General features: G+C 38.9%; 1 protein-coding gene across 7 annotated transcripts in view; it reads right to left on the bottom strand.

Annotated features, from left to right (window-relative positions):
* The window catches only part of MYLK (myosin light chain kinase), a 227,901-nt gene that overhangs the window by 7,291 nt on the left and 197,555 nt on the right, over nucleotides 1–23,055 (bottom strand). For all 7 annotated transcript variants that reach the window (XM_026082130.1, XM_026082135.1, XM_026082133.1 and 4 more), the window contains 6 exons: nucleotides 20,344–20,376; nucleotides 20,152–20,245; nucleotides 18,650–18,853; nucleotides 13,742–13,959; nucleotides 8,160–8,283; nucleotides 168–320 (listed from right to left, as the gene is read on the bottom strand). In XM_026082130.1, the coding sequence (XP_025937915.1) occupies nucleotides 168–320; nucleotides 8,160–8,283; nucleotides 13,742–13,959; nucleotides 18,650–18,853; nucleotides 20,152–20,245; nucleotides 20,344–20,376 (826 nt within the window). The remainder of the gene's footprint in view (nucleotides 1–167; nucleotides 321–8,159; nucleotides 8,284–13,741; nucleotides 13,960–18,649; nucleotides 18,854–20,151; nucleotides 20,246–20,343; nucleotides 20,377–23,055) is intronic.

Genomic DNA, 23,055 nt, shown 5'->3' with positions numbered 1-23,055 from the left:
TGTAACATAAATGCTAGCTGCACACAGAGACAGATGTGCACAGAGAGCTTCTTATAAAGTACTGCCGGAAGTGCCTGCCTCRATGCAGAGATTCGTAGTGGGGAAACGAGAACGGCAAGCTCAGGTAAACACAAATGTAAAAACTGTAGCAAGTCCAACAGCTTTACTTCATATCTTTCTTTAGTAGATTGCTGATAAAATCCTTGGCATCATCAGAGATTTCATCAAAAGCCTCATCATCAAAGTCCCACGTTGCTGAGGTAACATTGGCTAGGGTTTCGTTGTCATTGTCTCCCATGAAAGGAGAAAGTCCACTGACCCTGGGGATAAAGCAGACGGACAGACGCAAAACAGTGTCATTGTGCAAATGATGAGCGGAAGAAATTAAGACATCTCCTATGCCTTGCAAAACTTTATGAGTGGAAGCTCCCTGATATTTCAGCAAACAAAAAAAGACTCAAAACAATGTACAGATAGTCATATGGGAAGGAAACTAGAATTTTGACTGCAAACATGACTGGAAAAGTTTTGTTCTTTCTTGCTCTTTTCCTGAGATTTTTTTAAGCAGGGAACTAGAATTAGGCGACAATGGAGAATTTGTACTTGCTACTAGTTTGTTAAATGATTGTCTGGTTCTGCAGAAATAGTAGCACAATTTTCATACCAAATTCAGCAGAAGAACTTTTTTTGGTGCATTCAGAGTGACTTTGCTATCCTTAGTGTCAAAACCAGCTTTCTGTACATTTTATTCCATTTACCTCTGCAGAGGTAGGCTGGGAAGAAGGATGTATCATGAAACCATGAAATTCACAGGCCTATTTTGTAAACAAAAACAACAGCAAAACCCCAATCATAGGACCAGATAAAACAGTGCTACATCACCACAGGCTGTAGAGTTATGCAGATGCATCCAAAAGTGTAATGCAGTCTTCATGTTCTCAGTCAGTCATGATGACGCATGAAATGCAAATAATACTCTTTTATAACGTAAGTTGAGCTCCCAAGGCTCTTTACTCAATACAATTGAAAAACTGCCAGTGAATGGCAACCACAGAACATCAAGATGCCATTCTGCAGAGTGTCTTTCTCAAGTTTAGCTTTATCCTTTATTATACTGTACCTACGTGCATCCAGATATTTTTGATATCTGTATCTATCACCCTGTCAGTAAAAACATTCAGGCGAAAGGCTGGCTTATATTTTGGAACTACAAGTTACAGCTCTTCTTTCTGGCATCCAATTTACACAGTAAACTATCCAGAATGAGATTTTACAGACTTGATTTGCTTTCCCTGTACTCCAGTCATGTTAACCACTCTCTTAAAAGCCAGTTACATTTAAATAGCAGTACATTTCTTTAAATATGGAAAAGTAAGTGTAACTTATTAGGGTTCAGAAAGTACTATAGTGAAAAATATTGCAATGCTACTGAATATCACACAACAGAGTGGTAGAAAAAAACATTTTTAGTGAGATTCAAAATCTCATTCAGAATTTGTTCCTGAGGATTTTACTTCCATAAGTAAAGTAGAAATACACACTCTTTGATGCCTCAGACAAGGCAGATAACAAATCTTTTACCATTTCTGGAAGGCGCCTATACAGTACAGCAGAGCCTAGAATCTTACAGGTGTATTTCAGAAATTTGCTAGTGATGATACATGAAATGAAGATAAAAGGTTGATTTCTTTAGCCTCAGGGAGGAAGAGGGAAATCAGAACAGGATGTGTTTGCTCTCTTCTTTGAACTATATGGGACACACTCAAATACAAGAGTGAAGAGTGCCTTTATAAATGTATAAAATGGCATAAACCCAGTTATGAACTTACTATAGGCATGAGTTACAGAAAGCTGAAAGATTAACATACAAAGCAGTGCTCACGTAAAACAACACCTTACTTTACCATAACTGGTCTCTGTCTTTTACACTTACTGGAAGAGGCAAGTTTTCTTCCTGGCAGCACTGAGAGCTGGCAGCCACTGGACAACAAGAGAGAATCTGCTCTGCAGATTCTTATGAACGCCAGCCGGCAGGCCAGGTAAGTTGTTGCAGCAAAATCTCTGTCCTGGAATCTGCAAACCACTCCAGCAGGGCCTTAAATCTATCCCTGCTCAAATATTTATGCAAAGGAATATTTATAACAACATCATCTTTCTCCATAACATTTTAAAAGGTGAAAAAATCTCATCCAGATTGCCATTCTAATTTTGGGGTCCTAGATATTCATTTTTAAGTTGTATCTTTTTTGACTATGTTGTAAGTAAACTAATCTCCTAACCAATTCAGCAGCTTACAAGGACTCGTATTTTATACAAACTACGAGTTTGTAAAGTATTTCTTTAGTTCATTGTCAATATAAGAGATGCATGTCTTCTCTCTCCTTCCAGTCAAGCTTCTAGAGGAAATACTGAGGTAGCCAGAGCAAGAACAATCCCACTTCTCTTCAACACTTGATTGAAGTATGGCAAATGTGACCTCTGCATAGTATTACCACAAATAGTATTGTACAGCTCTTGTGCTACATTAGATAATAGTTTGGCCTATTTCCAGAGATTAAGGCTCTTTGCTGCTAGGTTGACCGCTCACTTTCCATGTTAGAAAGACTGCTACAGATACAGAGACATTGCTTCGTGTGGAAGCACCACTGCTCATTGCTCCACAGTGACATTTCAGAGGCAGTGCTGATAAAAAAGACATCAAGCTTTCTGGGCAAAGGGATATTGCATGTCACACACAGCTTTTGAAGGATGAGGGTAAAATGGAAGGAGATTAGGGAAGAAAAAGAAGTTTGGTTGTTTTGATTTGTATTTTTTCTGAAGAACTGGGTGGCAGGATTGTTTGATAAAATCTTAAATGCTGTCCTAGGTCGACCTATTCTCTATATTTGGTATATTATTAAATTAGGACCAGTTAAGCCTCCACTCACTTTGTCATTTCCAAACAGCAATGTAACAATACCCATTCAGAGGTTTCAACAAGCATATTTTTCTGAGTGTGCTATTGCAAATTTATAAAGCTAAAATAATTGTCTCCTTCTCCCACAGTTTTCTACTGTGAACCCATGGCTTTGTTATGGAAAAATTTTTAAGGAGAACTAGATCCTTGTCTATAGTCAGAAAACAAAACAGCAGCAACTCATGTAGGTTATACGCCGAAGTTCTTCATCTTTATCACAGATCTCACTGGCCTAGGTCTTGCATGTTCTTTCCTTAATAGCCATTTAAAGTAATAATGGCCCAGCATCTCTTTTGACAGATCATGGAAACAATTTCATTTTGGAATGCTGAAGCTTAGTGATAAAGAGGAGCTACCTCTCCAGAAAATTAATACTGAGCTTATACTATGAAGTTACTATTAGACAAGCAGCAAGTTGTTTACTGAAAACATTTTTCCAGCTACTTAACCAGGCATCTTTCTGGCATGTTAAGCACCATTTGTTTAGAAAGTCTTTCACAGTTTCCACTTCTACATAAAGAAGAAAGATATTTCATCCTCCAGACGATGGTCAACATTTATTGTCTGTTCTAACAAAGCACTGAGTGCAGATTTAGAAATGTTAAGATCAGAAGGGTCCGTTGTGGTCCTCAGGTCTGACTGCCTACATTTCACTTGGCAGTCTTTGCATTAAAACTGTCACTAATCCAGGAGAGATGAATGTGCCCCATGCCTCAAAAAGTCAGACTTTGAGCATTCCTCTGCAAGCAGTGTTTGCAGCAGCAACTGATTGGGTCTAATGACACTGAGCTCCTCCTTACAGTCTCTTGCATTGTATAAGCAGTGAAAAAAAAGGGACAAATTTCACTTGGAGGAGTACCTCTGGCTGACTCTAGTAAACCTGTGCAAGTCATGCGAAATAAGCCCATTTAGGCAGAGACGATAACGCCTGCATCCTGGAGATCAGGTAGTAAGTTAACTCTTTTACAAATGAAATGAAATAAATAGTCTCAGTCTGCTTTGTGGGGGAAACGTATCTACGTGACAAAACAACCTCCTCCTTAGCTGAGGGCTGTCTGACTCCCACACTGGCAGTCTCAGGGAAGAAACAGACCACCGGGATCCCCATACAGGAATAAAGCTCATCACTGGAGCAAGGGCTCACTCTGCTCTTGCCCTTGTTTTACGTGCCCAGCGGATTAATGAAGAATCACACCTTGCCAGTGACCACATAACTCATTTCCTTTTGAGCAACACAATCATGACATTAAAGAGCTCTAACTTTCTTTACTGAAAGAGCTAGGAGCACTCCCTCATCTTTGTATTAACAAGGCTTACATTTTTATACCACGTGGAGCCAAGTTTAAACCAGCAACCCGAGTGCCTTGCCTTACCAAAGTCCTGAGTCAGCATACCCAAAAGATGAAGGATACTGAAAGATCTTTCAACCAACCCAAACTGCCAAACAAGGGAGCTATAGCAGCAATGATAAACCACAACAGACAGAAAGGAAAGGGAATGTCTGAAGAGGCAGGTGAGTGGTAATATTAGGAAAGCGCTGAAGAAGAGGCCACAACACGGTGAAATATAATGCACCAGAAATCCAGCCTAAGCTGTAGCATAGCAAAACAATTATTAACTGACAGACTCTAAAAAGCTATACCATACATGGAACTGATAAAGCAAGAAGAACTCATAGGAAGTAAGTGGAGGTTAGAGGCAGCAATAGCAAACTCCTCACTTACTTACATTAGTCAGATGCTGAGGTGATAGAAGTAAAAGTGCTATCTAGTTTCAATATAAGTGCACACACAGCTGAAATCTTAGATTGAAATTTGGTCTGAAATAAAAATAGAATTTAGAAATTGTTTCAGATTACCAAATATTAGAAACATAGGCTATCCAAAAGGATCATCAGAAAAGGACTAGAAATAGAAAAAACAAAAAAATTCAGCAATGTCCACAAGAACAAATGGGACAGAAAGAGCTGGAAAGAATTCAGGAGGTTTAACCTTCATTAGATAAAGGTTACTGTAAACGCAAAGAGAGACACTGCAATAGACATAAATGGAGATGATGCACACAAGCCATAACTTTTGTGGCCTGTTACTTCAAAGGCAATAGATCAACTTAAGTATGTGGGGCAATATTGGGATGCAGACCAGGACAGAGAGCAAGATAAAAGTGGAAGATAAAAACACTGAGGTGGAGAATACAAAGAGGGAAATTTAAAGAACGAAGACTGATAAAGAGACAGGACTGGATAAGTTATCCAGAAAGCTTAGAAGGATTTAACATGTAGTTTAGAAATGCAGATAGGGTACCCAGGAGCTGTAGGATGGAATTAAGTCAGTCATGCTGTAAGGAAGACAGATGCAACATCCCAACAGAGACTGCAATATCTGTACTTCTGCCTGCATGGCAGAAAGCGGAGAGAGGGATTTTGCTGCAGGGTTTTGGAGGAGTGAGGTTACTCTATTTCCTACTTGAGATTACATCCCACCCGTTGATTCTTCAGCAAGGAATATTCCTCACCCACAGAGATCAATTTAGCAGCTCTTTGCTGAACTTGGTTTGTATTTGGTGTTGCGCAGGACATAATGGAGACACAGTCTCTGTCTAGGCAGGTTACAAGTCTCTCAACTCCCTTAAATCCGACCATGAAAAAYGTGTTATGTCAAGTCACACAATAGCATGGCCCTCCCACTTCRGTTATGGCATGTGATGGGCACAGCCACTTTGTGCCATGAGGTGCCTGTAGCAGGCCTGTCCCTAACTCCAGTGCCACTGCAGTGCTCCCCTCTGTTGACCCCACTCACAGAGCTGGGGGAGAGGAGATGCAAACGCTAAGACACAAGCCCAGTGATGGGATGTGAGGCAGATGCCAAACAAGTGTCTTAACTCAGTGCATGATATTTGACAGTTCTGAGTTTATAACCAAAGCAGAAAGCAGGTATAACTAAAGAGAGAGGCAGTGCTCCATTACTGTTACTTGCATTCTGTAATCATGATGCGATGGTCCATTTCAGATCATGGCTCCTATTTGTAAGACCGGAAAAATAGTTGGGCTTTAAGGACATGAAGACAGACTGGGAACCTGACACCCTGGGGTGGAGAGTTCTAACTTCTATTATTTTATATTTCTGGCAAGACAGACAGACATTGATTATTACTATAAATGATTATTTTGGCAACATGCATCAAAAAGGACAAGATTTTCACTGTGTTTGGGTAATATCTGTTTCCCCACATGAGGTTTTAAATGAGCTTAAAGACACCTTAGCAAATGAGTCATTTCGTAATATATTTTGCAAGGCATATCAGATGATCTGAATCAAGTGTAACACCACCCCGATCCCATCAGCTGAATATTGCAGCATCCAAATATTTTAAACTTTAAAATCTTGTTTCTAATTGCACAGAGAAACTGTGAGGAAGTAGTTCTGCCACCGCCTGCAGGCTGATCTTTGGCAAATCATTTCACCTTTTCTCCATCTGTTTCTCCCACTCCTTTTGCCTCGCCTACTCAGACGGTGATGGTGTTATCCTGCGCACACCATAATGGAGCAGCAATCCTGGTTGCATGCCTTAGGAGCACATGCAAACTACTGTCACTGATTTTTGCCTTTTTTGTCTGACATTTCTTACAAGAAATAGCCTGCTCATACTGCAAACACACAGAAACTCATGAAATACTTTGATGACAAATGACAGCAAAAGACGTTAAAACCCCCCAAATGTGCAAATTACACACTGTGGAGGTTAACATTTTGTTCCTCACCGTGTATAAGGCCTCTAGGGGGCAATGCTGCATTGATTTACCTAGTGATTTTTCCATTAGCAGTGTGGCAGTCTGATTTGGGATCTCTGTAACACTCTAAGTGCTTTGTAGCTCAGGAGGCCTCAGAAGCTAAAAAAGTAAATTAATTTGTCTTCCGAGCCCTGCTTGTGTGGTCTAAATTATTTGAACTAAAGAATGGCCCAAATGAGCTTTCAAGATCTAGAAAAAAATGTTGGAAGTGAATGGAAAATAAAGGTCCTGTAAATAAACTGGCAGAACAAAGTGACCTTGAAGAGTGTAGCACACTTCACATATGAAAATAGAGTGAAATAGAAGATAACAGAAATATTGAGATTTTCAGAGTCTTTGTTGGGAGTAAGAGAGTTGATGTGGTAGCTCTTGTACAGGACAAGAAAGAAAATGAGGCTGCTTAGTTTGGAAATTAGAAGAGTAAGAGAACAACTATAAGCTGACACGGTAAGGAGAATCACAGAAAGACTGCATAAAAATTGGGCAAACGAATATGCATTGCTAGGTGTCAAGGAAGAGGGTTTCCATGGAGGAGGGGGAGTCTTTTAAAAAATCAAAGCATTGGCAAAAGTCTTTTAGAAGAATGCATGAAAAGGAGATCTGCCATTTACTTATGACAGAAACTGGAGTGAGGGAAAAAGAACCATGTTCCAAACTGAGTCTTTCTTTTCGTATGTTTATATTGCCTCAAATTTGTAAAGCCACAGCTGGAAGATCTCTTGTTGTTCTAGGCATGGGAGCTGGGAGATCCTATTCCCATATGCCTTTCTCTAGATCCACTGTAGTTCATGATCACGTATGATCAAATCGCATATAGAGGTGTGTAACCAGGAGCTGCAGCCAACCGTGCCCTAAAATATTTACATCATGTTGGTCCATTTTGCTTATAAAAGGTGTTTATCCAGTGGCATGTACTTAGTAATAAATTAAAATGCACTGGGAACAGATACGACAATGCTGGGATATCTTCTTTTCTGCAGGGGATATTATCTGGATAAGAACCCCCAAATTTCACAAAGATTTTCTCTCTTGAGAATAAGTAGAGGGAAGATTTAGTGTACACCCACATATTTCTCTTAAACAGCTGGGAAGGAAAAATAGTTTAAAGTTAATAATAAAAGACTGTCACATTGTCTTTTTAAATGAGTTGAAGTTTTGCTGGAATATGATGTAAGATGTACAACACCAAATGGTTGAATCTCCAAAGCTGCTAATTCTGCAGTTTATCAATTAGATCCTTCAGAGAACAGTTTTCTTCAGCTGGGGCCAAGCAGATTAATTTTTATTAATCATCCTGGAGTTTCTAATTACAATAGAAAAGACTTGAAAGTTGTAGAACACCCAGAAGTTGATGGAAATTTCATATGTTCAGGAACTGTCAGGATTAGAGTCAAGACTAGCAAAGGTACTCACAAAATGTAGCAGATAACTCCTATACTCCACATATCTGTTTCATATCCAATGGGTTCATAGTTTATAACTTCTGGAGCCACAAACTCAGGTGTCCCAAAGAGAACTTTCAGAGAACCTGCATTTTCTGTGAAGAACGAAAGAGAAAACCATTACCTGCTGCATGCAGATTTTTAAAAGCAGTTATTCTCCAGTAAGAGCAAAACCAATTTTGTACTCATATTTGTGATTTAAAGAACCTTATCAGAAAGATAAACAACATCTGAACTGCTAATCTCTCAGCTGATACATGAATAGCATTAAAGAATTAATTATTAAGCATCCTCAAGGACACAGCACTGTACATAGTAAGAAAGTTCCTATTCCAAGGAGCTTCAGCAAGACCAGGTCTTGTTGCAAGAAAGAGGATAGCTTTAATCTGAATGTCCTAAAGTGCAGGAGTGTTTGAGCCTTCATTGCTTTAGCAGCCACACAACAGGGTTTCAGGATTTCAGGGCTAGAAAGGAGTTGAAGGAAATTTTTTTTAATCAAAAAATTATTTTCTATCAAAGTACAGGGATCTGCACTTAATGGTAAAGTGATATCACTGGGTATAGCTCTACCTTGTCAGTAAGCCTGGGTTTGAGCCTGCTCTCAAAACCAGGCTTGCCTATGAGTATATGATTGGTTGCTCTGCAGCTCTAGAGTGGTGAAGAAAGGGAGACCATGAATCCTTAGTCGTCAGCTACCAGTCCAAACTCTTACTCCGCTGGTTGGTAGCACAGGCGTCCCACATTTGGCTTTTCTTAAGCAGAGTGTGGATGCTTTTAAACTGAGCTATAGCCAAGCTAGTACTAGCAATATGAACTGAAAGAATGAGGTCATGGGACATGTGAACAGTCTTTTCATCCTTCACGTACTGACCCACCAGCATTGCTCTACTGGAAGATGCTACAGTACTACAGTGAGGAAGGTAGATTAATAAACTATACAGAACCTATACAGAATACATTATCACTTATTGCTACCAGTGTGCAACTATCAGTGATGCATCCAACTTTTGGTGATAGTGTGAAACACAATGCAAGTTATTTAGATAGAAATTATTAGGCAAATCTCAGTGGGCTCATTTTCATTGATGCTCGTTCTAAATCTGCTGGGAAGAAAAGAATATACAAGGTCAAGAAGGGAGTAAACTACAAGTAGTAAGAAACAAGAATAGATTAGGGATTGGAAAAAAAAATTTTAATAAAAATTTGTATTACAGGAATATAAAAACATCAGGAGATAAATTGTTTCTAACTTGAAACAGGCATGGATTTAGGTTGAGAAACTCTCGTCCAGTCTGTACCTCTGCCTGAACAATCAGTATTTGCATTAAGCGAGATCCATCACTTTGTATTTACTCTTGTTCAACAGTAGCATCCAGATTAAGCACAGAAGAAGGACATAGTGAGACGCCATCCCTGCCCCAAGGGAGATTACCATCTAAACAAAATAGACATGAATGGGAAGAAAAACCAATGTAACAGATTCCAATACTACTCCTGTTAAGGTAACCACACGTGCATAGATTTGCAGCTCTATAATCAAGAAAAAAGCTTAACAAATAAAACCGCAGGTCAAATTGTTTTGAGAAGACTACAATAAAAGTTACTTGGCCAGAACCCTGAATCACTACAGAATACTTTACCAGAACTTCCCATTATCACATTTTGCAACATAAAAACTGCTCCAAATACTGACTGTGCACCTACAGTTACCTCCATTGAAAGCTGTTATTTCATAAAATCTAATCATACACCTAAGTCAGTACTCTTTTGAGGTATTCATAACCCCAATTTACCAAATGAAAATTGAAGGATACATGGGATTAATGACTTGTTTAAGAACTGAAAGCATGTTTGAGGCAACTTCTAGGCACTACCACAAGGAATTCACTCATAGTTGTGCCAGTTTCCCATCTTAAGTGCTATGAAACCCTTTTTGCTCTGCTCAGACTTGGTGATAGCAAATTAGGAAATAGCATCTTCACACGTTCTCCCTCCTTTCAGAGACTCTGCCATGCAGAGTCCCCCTTTCTAGGGAGGGAAACAGAGAGGAGCACCTGAGAGTGGCCCCAGCAAATCGCCTACTTCCCAGGCAAGTTCACCAACATCAGGATCCCTCCTGACAAATGTCTGAGTAGGCTCAAAAAATCTCATTCAAAAGATATTCCATAACATCCATACATTCATGTAATCAGAGATTTCTTACCCCAAAAGTTAGGAAGCTTTTCTTACTATCCAGCCTAAACTGACTTAGTTAAAAACAAGGCCAATGTCTTTGCCACAGTGGCAATGAGGAGTGACACCCACCCTTTTCTAAGCACAAGCAGGAAGACTTGAGATCCCATCTTCTCAGTTGTCTTCTTTCTAAGCTCAACATCTACACTTTTTTCAAACTGTCCTTATGAAAAATTACTTAAATTTGTCACAAAAGATGTTTTCTAAGAGCTTCATCATGATCTTCTCAATCTGAGGCTCAGATTTTCACATCCAATTTTGGAGGCTTTTCTGTGCACTGTATAAACTACCATGAACCACTGTGTATGCCAAAGGCTGGGGTATGAAATGTGCTACCCGTAGGACAGAGAAATGTTTTCTGAAAACACAGCATTTGAGTGCAAGCATACAGTGTGAAAGAACTGATACAGCATTTTCTGTGTATAAAAGAAAAAAGAAAGGAATTGGGCCTTTTCTACTGAATAGTATGTCAAATCTTTGCCCAGATGTTTACAAGCTTGATACACAAGTAGGATCTATGTTTAGATACCACTTAGTTCAGATAGAAGGCTGACAAGCTAGCTGGAAACTGTTGCTGTCACTGTGTATAATCAACTGATTAAAAAAAAATCTTTACAGTACTCAAAAACCGTTCCCTTTTCTCCTCAAGAAGTTTATCTTAAACAATTTTCTACATGTGTTCCTCAGCACACCAAAAAAGGTCAGGAAAATATCCCACTGAAGCTTTGGTATTTCCTGACAAAATAACAGAACTAATTAACCACAGAAAATGACTGCAGAAGGAGCTGATCTTAATTTCTTTAAAACTGATCAAAACATTGAATATCAAGATGCACTAAGTTTGCAGTTGTTGCCAAACAATTACTAAAAATCTCAGCAGCTGAAGTGCAGAATCAGTCACTGTTCCCTTTAGCAGTCCCTTGGTTGAGTATGGTCTGCTGAACTGGGGTCAGGTCCATAGTATGAGGGCTCCTAATCCCACATGCATCAAAGCCAAAGGGAATCCGATGGTCAATTATAAAGTCACAAGGGATTGACAGCGGAGGAACATGCTCTCAATGTGTCACCTATGGCAACTGGCAAGATGAGAGCACTTAGTAAAGATCGCTTTTGACAATTTAACAATTTTTTATAAGGAAATGAGACAGTAAAAATTGTTTTCTCATTTTGGAACGCTCGGCCAGTTGTTAGGAACGTCTTAGTGATTAATGCAGAGCTTTTGCTTTTTGCGCATAGGACAGGAGGGCACTTTCCCTTCCTAGGGAAGTGCCACGCTCTGAGTTGTCCAGAATGCCAGGCTGTTGTAAGAGACTAGTTTCTTTTCAGAGATGAAAAAAACAGCAAATACCTATAGTGTAACTTTGCAAGAATTAGCACTGTATTAAGCCAAAGAAGTGTGCAGCATTGTAAAATCCAGATCAGCTTCAGTGCCCATAGTTCTCATCCTTCCGCAAAAGAGAAGTTACATAGAGAGATTTACTAGATATGACATGCCTGTAGCAGCTCACAGGCTATTGTCAACAGTACAAAATACAGTGACACCACTACATTAACAGAAAAAAGGAAGACCTAATTGATACAAACAGGCTGCTGAAAATAGGATCTTGCTTTTGCTAAATGTGGTTTAATTGTGATTTGAAGGTATGAAGGTAGCTGAAGACATTTCTGCAAAAAGGTCATTCTGTGGTTCCTTGTATATTATATCTTGTTGATAAAATCTGCTCACTTCAGCAGTAAATGTAGGGATTTCCAACCTGACAGCTGGAGTATGATAGGACGGATTCTTTCACGCATCTCTGACAACAAAAACTTCACAATTGGAACTTAGTTAACAGTTCTGCTATTTCCTCAATGAGAACAAAATCCAGCTTATGCTCCCAGAAAGTATTGGCTCCATACTGGCGAACAAACATAATAGCAGCAAAATCTTTTTTAATGAGTGAAATAACAGATATTTTGCYGAATTCACAGTGCCCATGTGATCAAGATTCATATAAGGCCCTTTTGGAGTTGAACTTCCCCTAAAAATCTGAAAAGTAAACTTTTTTTCTCCTATTCAATCAACATACCATTTTTGGTTTATTTAGTAAAATTATGTTCTTGGGTATGCCATGGTCTGCTACTCATGTGTCAGAAGAACAAGGAAGAGCAGCATGTAGGCAAATAACAAACCAGAAGGTTGTAATTCCAGGCTTCACTCTTACAGTAATCATCATTCTACTTTTTAATAAAGTATCAAATATAATTTTGTTTAAAGAAGGAAGGGAAAAGATCACAAATAGGAATCTAGTTGTGAGCCACTTATAACAGAGAGTAGCAATTCATATGAGTTGTCCTAATCAAGTTAATGGGAAAAGAGCCACAAATAACAGCTCTCCCAGTATAACAGGTTCCTAAACTATTTTATCTACTTTTAATTCTTGGAATGATTTTTTTTCCTTGTGTAAGAATAAGATAAAAAAAGATCAGTATGTGATGTTGGTATTGTTATTTATTGTTAATATTAACACTAACAAACACAACAGGAAGGCTGCTTTTAGAGCAGAGTTAACACTGAGCATTATGAAGAAAAGCGGCCCTGCAAGGTCTTCTGCTTTTGAATGGCACTGCATGTTGGAAAGCTTAGTCTAAAATGAATTATAGGAAGCAACTGAGAATAGCTTAAAAAGAAGAGGAGCTTGTCAAATGGAAGGGTTTTTTTCAATCCCACTGCATTATTTGCAAGTAGTGCTATTTTATCAATCATTTTGAGCATTTGAGCATACTTTATAAATATTCATACTATATTACGTCCTGTGTTTAACATATAGAACAATATTAGGATGGGAAGTGATGAAACCAAAGGGGAAGTGTAAATTGAATGTAACTATCCATCTTTGAAACTCTTCTAGAACATCACCTTAACTCCTGCCCTCACAAAAGTTTCAAAGATTTTTAGTAACCCTGAGGACCAATGTTTTGTTATATTTCTTACAGTTAGAGTGCTAAGGTTTTGAGATTACCTGTAATAAATGTAAATATTTATTAACATGACTACTACTGTGTATTTTACTTTGTAATCTACAAGGATATCCTACCCACAGAAACCAACAGCTATTTTGTATACATTTAATTGCAAACGCCTCATGGAGATGAGGTACACTGCACTCTCTTTGGAAGGTCTTGTTTTTCCCTTTTCTATTTTTTTTAATCTAAACACAGAACTATTTATATGAAACATGTCTGTTTATTCTTTAGATATGAGAGAATATAACAGTATGATTTACTGCTTCTCCTGCCCTTTTTCCCATGACATACTGAAGTAGGCAGAAAAATCATTACCTAATCTTCTTGCAAGTCCAAAGTCAATGAGTTTGATACTTGTACCGGTCTTGTTGACGCACATAATATTTTCTGGCTTCAAATCCAAATGGACAATACCCTGCTTATGGATGTACTGAACTCCTTCTGAAATTTGCCTCATATATTTAATGCACTCTCTCTCTGTCAGTTCAAAGTCTTCATCAATGATTCGTTCAAAGAGTTCTCCTCCAGAAACACTAGGACAGACAAAAAAAAGAGGTCTTCTGTAGCATTTTCATTTTGGGAGTAATCAAGCTATTTCCTTTATACAAATACAGATAGTTCAAACTTGCAATAGCACTTCAGGACACAATCTATGTGCTGTAATGGCATTTTCCATAGACACAAGGATCATTCTGTTAGGAAAAATCACCTCTTGCGGTGTGTGGTATGAATCAATAGGTCTTTTTCCTACTGAAATATTTCCCCAGCTTAGGACTGTGAAACACTCACGCTAGCATCCCGGACAGTGCGCAGGCAGCTGGATTTACATCCTGCCTTTAGCATTTAGCCACCTGCTAAAGTTGAGAGAGGAGAGGCTGAGAATGATAGAGAATGGCTGGAGAAGGAAGAATTCAAATGATACAGTTAATGCAAAGCTCGAAGGGTAAATTAGTGACCCACGTGAGCTCAATGGGAATTGCCTCCTTAGCTTTAACAGGACAAGGATTTAACCCACAACTTTTTTGGTGCTGGCATTTTTCACTGAACCATCATCACACTGCTTGTAGGTCAGTTCCAATTTTATGCTTGTTTAAACTGTGAAATAATTGCTTTTTCCCAGGTAGAATCTCCTGGATCAAACTCCTTCCAGAACTAAAGTGGGACATTTTTAATCTAGGTATAATAAAACAAAATGCAAATTGTGCTTGGTCTTTTTTTGAATTCTGAGCAATCACTTAACTGGTTCATCTGCTYATGTCCAAACATGGCAAATACTTTTCTGTATGCAGCGGGTGAATGACCCATACATAAGCGAGCAAATGGTGAAAAGCAGCTTTGCTTTTAGAAATCTGTTCTTAAATGAAACGCTACATGCTCTTTAGGTGGCTTAATATTTGGCAGCATTCCTGCTGATTGCCAAATGTAACTGCACATTTCACTTACAGAAAGAAAACACGCAACTGAAAAATGGCTTTGCAGTGTTTGCAAGTTGTCAGATATATGGTAATATCCCTCATGTATTAAACTGAAATTGAAACATCTGGAGTTCTGGATGCATTTGTAGCTTTGACTATAAGGTTTCAGAAAATAAATAATTAGAAATGCTACTGCAGTTTCCTGTTAACAAGGAACCAATAAGAATAGCATAGGCTTGACAAACTCAGAGCTTACACTGGATTATAGCATATACATAACATAAAACCAATATTATGGCTACAGCTGTTGGAGAAACAGCTCTGAAAATTCTGATATCAAGTATTTTTTTACTTCAGTAAGATGCCAGTATGCAGGTGTTTATGAAATCATCTGTATGCAGAATGTCTGCAGCTGGAGCATGCTGCAATTCCAAAATATCTCCATTATAATACGAAAGAGTATGGGTTGCTTTTTGATGGTTTAACCCAGATAATGACGACTCATTTTTAATCCTRAAGTGTTGGGGTTTTTTTGTTGTTGTTGTTTTTAGATCCCTAAATTTTCAGAAACCATACCATTGTCTCCAGCACAGCTTTTTGGCATATATTTGGATAATGTACCTGCATGTAAGATTTTTTTCTTTTAACCTGGTAGACATTCTGGTAATATCATTAGATTAAACTGTAAATGCATTTATAGAACTCATTTTTTGCATTTATAATCTGATCCAAATCAGGTTTCATTTTTCCCAGGTAAGGATGCTGAACTGAACCAATGCTGTTCAGGTGCTGCACATACATGCAAGAAGGAGCAGGCCTTCTTCACACAGTCACAACTACATCAGAATCTAAATGCCTGATCAGGTCAATGGGATTTCTTTCTGGATTCTTCTGGATTCTTCTCTTTTCAGTCTCCTCTAGATGAGGAGACTTTAAGACACTTAACTCCCAATGCTGAAAGCCATTCACAACATGCTAATATTTTTCAGATGTTCTTTTTCCACTGAGATATCTATTGTGGAACTGGTGCATTGCTGTAATCGAAAAGGAAATTACTGAGATTTGTTCCTGACTTCCAGCAAATGGCAAATGGGAGGTTTTTGAGGGAAGGACATGTCAAATTATTTGAATCACTATAGTGTTTGATTTAAAATGAATGATCACAAACCTTAATAAATACTACTTCTCTAAAAAAAAAATCTATTATAAGTATGAAATCAAACCACATAAAATAGTGTCATGGCATAAATACCAAAATGGGAGAGGAATTATTGGGCGAAGTTCAAAAGGATATAAGAATAAAATTACAATGACAAATTCAGGGCAAGTATCAGGAGGGAAAATCCAACGGTGCTCCTCAGCAACAGCTCCAATCTGGGTGCAGAGGGAGCTGCTAAACTCCAGTCACTGCTAAAATCTGGGGTAAAAGTAGACTGACAGCAGGTGACCTTGATTTATTTGAAGTCCGCATATTTACACTCTGATGGGAATAAGGAAGAACAGCTTGGATACTAAGAATTTTGGAAAATATGTCTCACAACTTCTTTGATATGCAAGGAAATACTAGCTTAATAGCTAAAACAGAAATGATTGTTCAGTGGCTCTCTAACGATCCAAGTGTGGTTGCCAGGCTGGGACTACATTAGCTGGGTGACATTAGGGCTGTGATGGTGCAGAGGTGACCAGGTCATCTGACACGAATGTGTCACGCCAGCGCCTCAGTGCCCAAAACCGCTCCAGCGCAGGGAGAGACTGCTACCTCCCGCCTGCGCGCTGCCTGAAGAACCCCTGCTCCGATGGCTCTCCGCGCTATGGAAATTTCAGTATGTGGGTTCCAAAGCTGGAAATTGCAGCCACCCCAACCTAAAATCACATCCTAATTGGACTGGGTAACAGAACTATTTTACATTTGATTGCATTTTTATATATACTTTTAAAGTAAAAAGCCTTTGCTGGCAGTGGGAAATTAATGGAGTGTAAAGCCATATGCTATTCAAAACTCTTCATACATTTCCTTGTTTTCCATTAGGTCTGCCAGCTCCCAATTCCAAGCTAAGTAGGGTTCCCTTCCTTTACTGTCATCAGCTTGCTCAACTTTTAAATCTAAATATAARAGCACCATCTTGCACATAAGGGCCGAGATTGCATAACAAGGATTCAGTCTCTGAAATGTACCCATGCAACAGCAGCTTTCACACAGTGYAGACAAGCTGCAAGCAAGCAGAGCAGAGGCATAGCCCCTTTTCCTTCTAACAATCTCTATCTTGTTCGAGACTTCTAGGCAGCAAAAAAGCTGCTTCTCCTTCTTGCAGCAGACAGTACATGAAGCAGATGTGGCAGGAGCACAGTGACTGATGTAACTTTTTGAAAAAAACATTGCACAGATCAGGATTTAATTTTCTTTCCAGCTGTTGCTGCCACAAGTACGGGATTTACACTAAGCCAGGTGCATTACGGATGATGCAGACATCATTTTGGTCATGCACGCTCGTTGCTTTTGAAGTCTGACCATTGCTTTCCAACCCACACTGTGCAGATTCTTTTCTTAAAATGAATACTGGTGCATGAACATGTTCTGAACCTCCTCTTTTCCAAAAGTAAAAAATATCTGCTATCTACAAATATGAACATAGCTCAGCCACAGCCCTGTGAGATGTCTCACAGTACTGCTCTTGTGGTGCTTTTCTGCTATTTCCTGCAACAGTGTGGAGTAAGTACCACAAAGCAAACAGTTTCTGAGAGGGTGAAGATAATTTTACCATGTAAGTTAGCAACACCTAAGACAGCAATATAGGCTGTCTTCAGATTGAGCTTTGCTTAATTGTTCTTGGGATGAAGAGTGCAATGACTTTCAGGTGAAGGAGGAAATATCTCCTTCTACAACTGTTACACCTGGACCGTCATGGAGAATGGTGGGCATTAACATTAGGGGCAGAACAAGTCATGTTTAATTAGTTTTTTTTGGAAACAAAACCCAATCTTTCTACATCTACTGATCTTGATTTAGAACATTAGATGAACAATTTAGATGAACAACGTGTTCACCTATGCAGATTTTTAGACAGCACTCCCTTATTATAAACAAATGTTCTGCAATCAGAGTATTTATGTTATGTCATAAGACAAACACATCAGACTAATCCCTTAAGGTCGCTTAAAATATAAAAACTGGATACTGCACTTGATGAAAACTAAACTGTTCCCAATACCTCTTGGGTACTCTGAATTTGCCTGGGTGAATTTTTCATGGAAACTCAACTATTTTGTTAGAATGTAGTTTGAGATTTGCATTCTTAAGCTTATCTTTCTCTTCTATAATCAGTTCTACACCAACATTCAATTCTCTATGAAAGACAATTGACCAGTGTTTATGTGAAATATGATACAAGCGTCTTCTATACATTTTTAGAAATGCCTGAAGAAAAAATAAATTATCTCCTCCTTAAACAAGTTTTTGGTTCTAAGACGAAGCCCAGATTGCAGCTAACTTTTTTTGTTCCCCTTCCCAATTTAGCATTAGAAGTGAGCTGCAGAAAAACACCACACATACTCAATTAAAAAGAAACAAACTAGACAATAAGAAATATAATGCTTCTTCCCTGATTTTAAAGAGACACACCACAGATTCCCTTACGCAGTTTAAAGAACTTGCGTAAATAACTGGAAAAACTTATAAGGTGTGAAACACCATCCAGGCCCTGCAAACCCTGAAGCTTCTGACAGTCACTCACCTCTAGGTAAGTTGCTATTTTTGTATACACATTTTCAACTTTATTAGCTTTGCTAGTGTGATCTCTTTTATACTTACATTTCCAAGACCATAACAATGTTGGCTTTTTCTTCAAAGGCATCTACACATTGGACAAGTTTTGGATGATGTAGACAATTCATGATGCTGATTTCTTCCCTTATGTTTTCTTTTTCCTTAGCAGAATATGCTTTGAAAAATTTTCCTGCCCAAACTTTTCCAGTCTTCTTTTCAACAAGCCTAAAGACTTGTCCAAATTTCCCCCTGAAAATATATAACTATTTCCATAAAATGTATAGTTCACCATGAAGAGCAACAACATTTTACTAAATATTCAAGTGCAGCCATTCCAGTCTGGAATACAAATGTCATCATAACAAGTATTGATTTTGTGCAGAGTAATCTGCAAGAACTTTTTAATGAATAACATATCTAGAGAGATCCCCAGAAGGCAAATGTTGCTGTAAATCTATCAAAATCAACAGAACTGTGCTGAGCTGCACCAAGCTGAGGAGCTGCCCCAGAACTTCCGCTCAGAATTTGATTAGGTTGGTACACAGCAAAGATACAGTAGAAGTACAGCACTGTATTTGTACACTGATATTACAAGCTGAAAAACTCATGCACGTTAAGTATAGACATCCATACACCTACACTATTAATATCAGACTGCAGCCCAAAGACTCCCAGATCGTCCCTTTACTTTCTAATAAACAATATTCCAATTAGTATCTTCTGTGCAAGAGGGTTCAAAAAAACCAGACTCCTGCAGGGCCTCAATTCATACAACTCCAGTTTTCCTGCATCCTGCAAGTTTTTCTATTGGCCACACACCTCTGAAGGGGAACTGGACAGGAAACACCTTACTAAGAGATGTAGGTGAAATGAGAATCCCCATGCTAGAGGCTTCAGTGCTGTTCATTCAATCTGGTGAATACACACAATTCCACCTGTGCGACGCACTTATCGGGTAGAAGGACGGGAAGTGGCAGATTTGTTATGAGAAGCACACAGGGCCCCTGGCCTTCAGCTCCACCAGGAGCACAAATTGCTCAAAGATTATCCTGGCATGCAATTCACATAACCACGAGCTTGAGTACTGAGAAACACAGCCAGGTTAATCACTGACCTTCACTGAGCAATACTATTAATGCTCCTGGGATTATAACCACTGTCAACACAGATTCTAGCCTGTGGGCAGGATAATCTTGTTATCGCTAATGCATATAATGGAAATGCAAGTGCACAGTGTGTTCCTGTCTTTTCAGCTAGCTTTCAGAGCACAGAACAACGAACAAATCCTCTAGCTTTATTCATTTGTGGGCTCCACTTTCCTTGCCAAAAATGCATGTAATGCCTATTTAAAAATATCAATTAATAGGAATAAAAGATCTTTATGGAGTGGAGGCCAACATACATTAGAACCTATTTTTACTGCAATAGAGGAGCCCAGCTGAAATGCTAAGAGTGCAAGACACCATCAAGAAATGAATATACCTGATCTTTTTAATTGACTGCTAGCTGCAAAAACAGTGTCTTCAAAAGCACAGTATTGTACTTACGATCCCAGTCTTTCTTCAATATTGTAGACATCTGAAACTTTTTGTTCAGTGTTGATAGCAACTGTCCGATATTCGATCTCTGTTTCTTTCCCTTCTATAAATAAGGATTAAGAATTGTGATTAAAACCTCCATAGAGCACAAATTAAGGATGCAGCTTTGCATTTGTCCTGATTAAAATATGAACTTCTTACCATCATCAGATAGCTCCACTTCATCTTTAAGTTCTATGAAGAAAAAAAAAGGCATTATTAATTTATTTTATAGGATATAGTACTTACATAGAAGAGTCAAATTATTCACAGTATTATGAAGAACTGGTAGATCCGAATGGCTAAGCAGAAAAAAGCAGTCAGGGAGTTTGTGCATTAACTTCATAATCAAAATCTATTCACCATGTCTACATTTCTATTAACTACCTAATCAAAATCTGGTCACCACTTCTTAATAAATCAAGTTTAGGTGTTTTGCAGTGCTCAGCTATTTTACCTGTCTATTAGAAACATAGGCATAATGAATCAGTTCAAAATCATCTAATAAATTGCTTTCAGAATGCCTTAATGAAATGGAAAATAAATAAAAAATATTCAAATCAGTAACTACACTACTGATACAATGACAAATCCTTTTCTGTTTTTTCTATACATTTTTGGGACTGAAAAAACAAAACTGAAGCAAACTCTTACATGAAAAGATGCCTTGCAAAGCATCTAGACAAATTTTTGAGACTCAGAAGGATGGGAAAATTTGGAAACCATGCACCTTCCTGAGCGTGGCTGAACTTTGAAATCACCGAGGTCCAAATGGAGCCTCCGTTCTGCAGTGTATGCAAAGGCAGGCAGAGATGTCAGCAAGCCCAGTAACACAGGGCAGAGTGAAAGCTGCCCTGAGTGTCTTGCTAAAAATTTTCAGGTGCAAGAGCTGTCAGTGACACAGGTTTGTGTGTTGTTCCCTGTGTTGCCTGCAGGTATGGGGGAAAGGGGTTGTAGCTGCAGTGTTGTTTGTATTACTTTTACTGCTTGGACTTGTTCCTAAGACCTGTGGAAATGACCAGTAGTTTGAAAAACTGCAAAGACGGTTTCAGTGATCTGAACAACTCTCCCGTCAACTGCTGAAGCAGCGCTTTGCCATTGTCGAGTGCAATCCCAGACAAGTGATTTATCCCCCCTGTGCCAACAGATTTATGTTATGATATATTAATGCGGCACTCCGGACACTGTTGGGTGCTTTACATGCACCTACTCTACTTGGAGCTACATGCAGCAGATGACAAAAAACAACAGAAAGAAAGGGCGAAAGGGGAGCAGATAGCTCGTCTGACACAGGGGCCTTTTGATATAACTGACCAGCTTCATCCCTCACCTTCTTCTACCACCCAACACATGATGTTGCCTCTGTATCCTGGTAGCAAACCCAGGGAAGTAGATATAACGTGTTACTAAAGCCTATCTCGCCTTTTGCTGGGTTTGCACCACTTGCATGCCCCAGCACAGACTAGCTGGTTTGCCATCAGCTGAGGTACTAGAAGAGCAGGGAGGGAAGGGGGGCCTCCCCACTCAGCGGTAGCTGTCCTCACATCTTCCTCGTCTAGAAACCACACTTGCACAGAGCACATCACATTTTCCTCCCCTTTTAAGGGCTGCATAAGGGTTGATCCCAACCATGCTGCCAAGTAGTTATGCCTGCCAAATGGCTATTAGACAGACAAAGAAGTTGGTTCCCCATTCTGCAGCGGCACTCTATTCAAGACATGAGCTAGAAACCCTTTGGTCTACCAGTGAAAGCATAAATTAAATAAATGAAACATATCTGAGCTTGGTAAGCTCTGAGTAGCTGTGCTAAAATCTTTCTCAGAAGTGAGTCAACAGTACCAGATTTTCCTCAAACATGGCAATGTCTGCCTTAATCCTTTGTGACATATGGCCTCATTTTAGTAGCTGTTTTCCTCTGAATCCACAGTGAAAAGTTTCCCATGCCTTTCTTCACTAGGATTTGACTGAGATTGCTGATGTGCACTAGCCACTTCAGTATAACAATCAGTAATCACTCTTTCTGGCCGCAATGAAAAATCCTTACTTACTCAGCTAAGTGTTTACATAGATGACAGTGTGAAGTCCTGACTTTCAGAGGTGCTGAACACATGCATTTTCCACCGGCTTTAATTAGAACACTGGCTTGCTCTGCACACTTGAAAAATCAGACTTTAAATGACTTGCCCTTTCTCCATACTAGCTTCGTATCAAGAACAGAAATCAAGACAACTGCTAAGACAAGGCACTTTCCTGTAAACAGGAGGCATTTTCTTTTCACCCAAAGTAACTTTGTTGTTGCTTTCTGCATGTGTCACACTGATTCATACACTCTCTAGTCTTTCTGCATTAAAATCTATGCAAGAAAAACTCTTAGTCTTAAAAACAAAAATAACTTGTTTGCTTTGGCCCAGTACAATTAATGTCAGCTCTGGGAAAAGCAAATGTAGGGAAAAGTCCAGTCCCCAGCTCCAGAAGGTGTCCCTCCCGCAACTAAAGAAAGAGGGCATTCAAACACAGGGAATTTTATTATGAAAAGCCAGCACCGCCTAGCTTTCTTCCAATTTTACTGCTACTCTTACTGCTATTTCTCCCCCTTTGAAGAGAAGCTGCATCTTGATTTGCATTAATTTTTAAGTCTGTAAAATAGAGGAAAGCAATTTCTCAGAATACATCCAATTTAGCACTTGAAGAGGAATATGATGTCCTTTTGTTTGGAAATATCTGTTGAGAGATTTTACACAGTTGTGTGGTGCTGCACCACTTTGTTGTCATTTTGTCTTGCTGTGACGCTACAAGATAGTATCACAAGGATTACATGAGACACTTAAAACTCCAAAACCCTGCATACATAAATAGGGACGGAGAGATGCAACA

Source organism: Apteryx rowi, unplaced genomic scaffold (assembly GCF_003343035.1).
Source record: "Apteryx rowi isolate R43461 unplaced genomic scaffold, aptRow1 scaffold_57, whole genome shotgun sequence".
Taxonomy (NCBI): domain Eukaryota; kingdom Metazoa; phylum Chordata; class Aves; order Apterygiformes; family Apterygidae; genus Apteryx; species Apteryx rowi.
The sequence above is the reverse complement of the archived record's forward strand: the minus strand, read 5'-3'. Positions and strand labels throughout refer to the sequence as shown.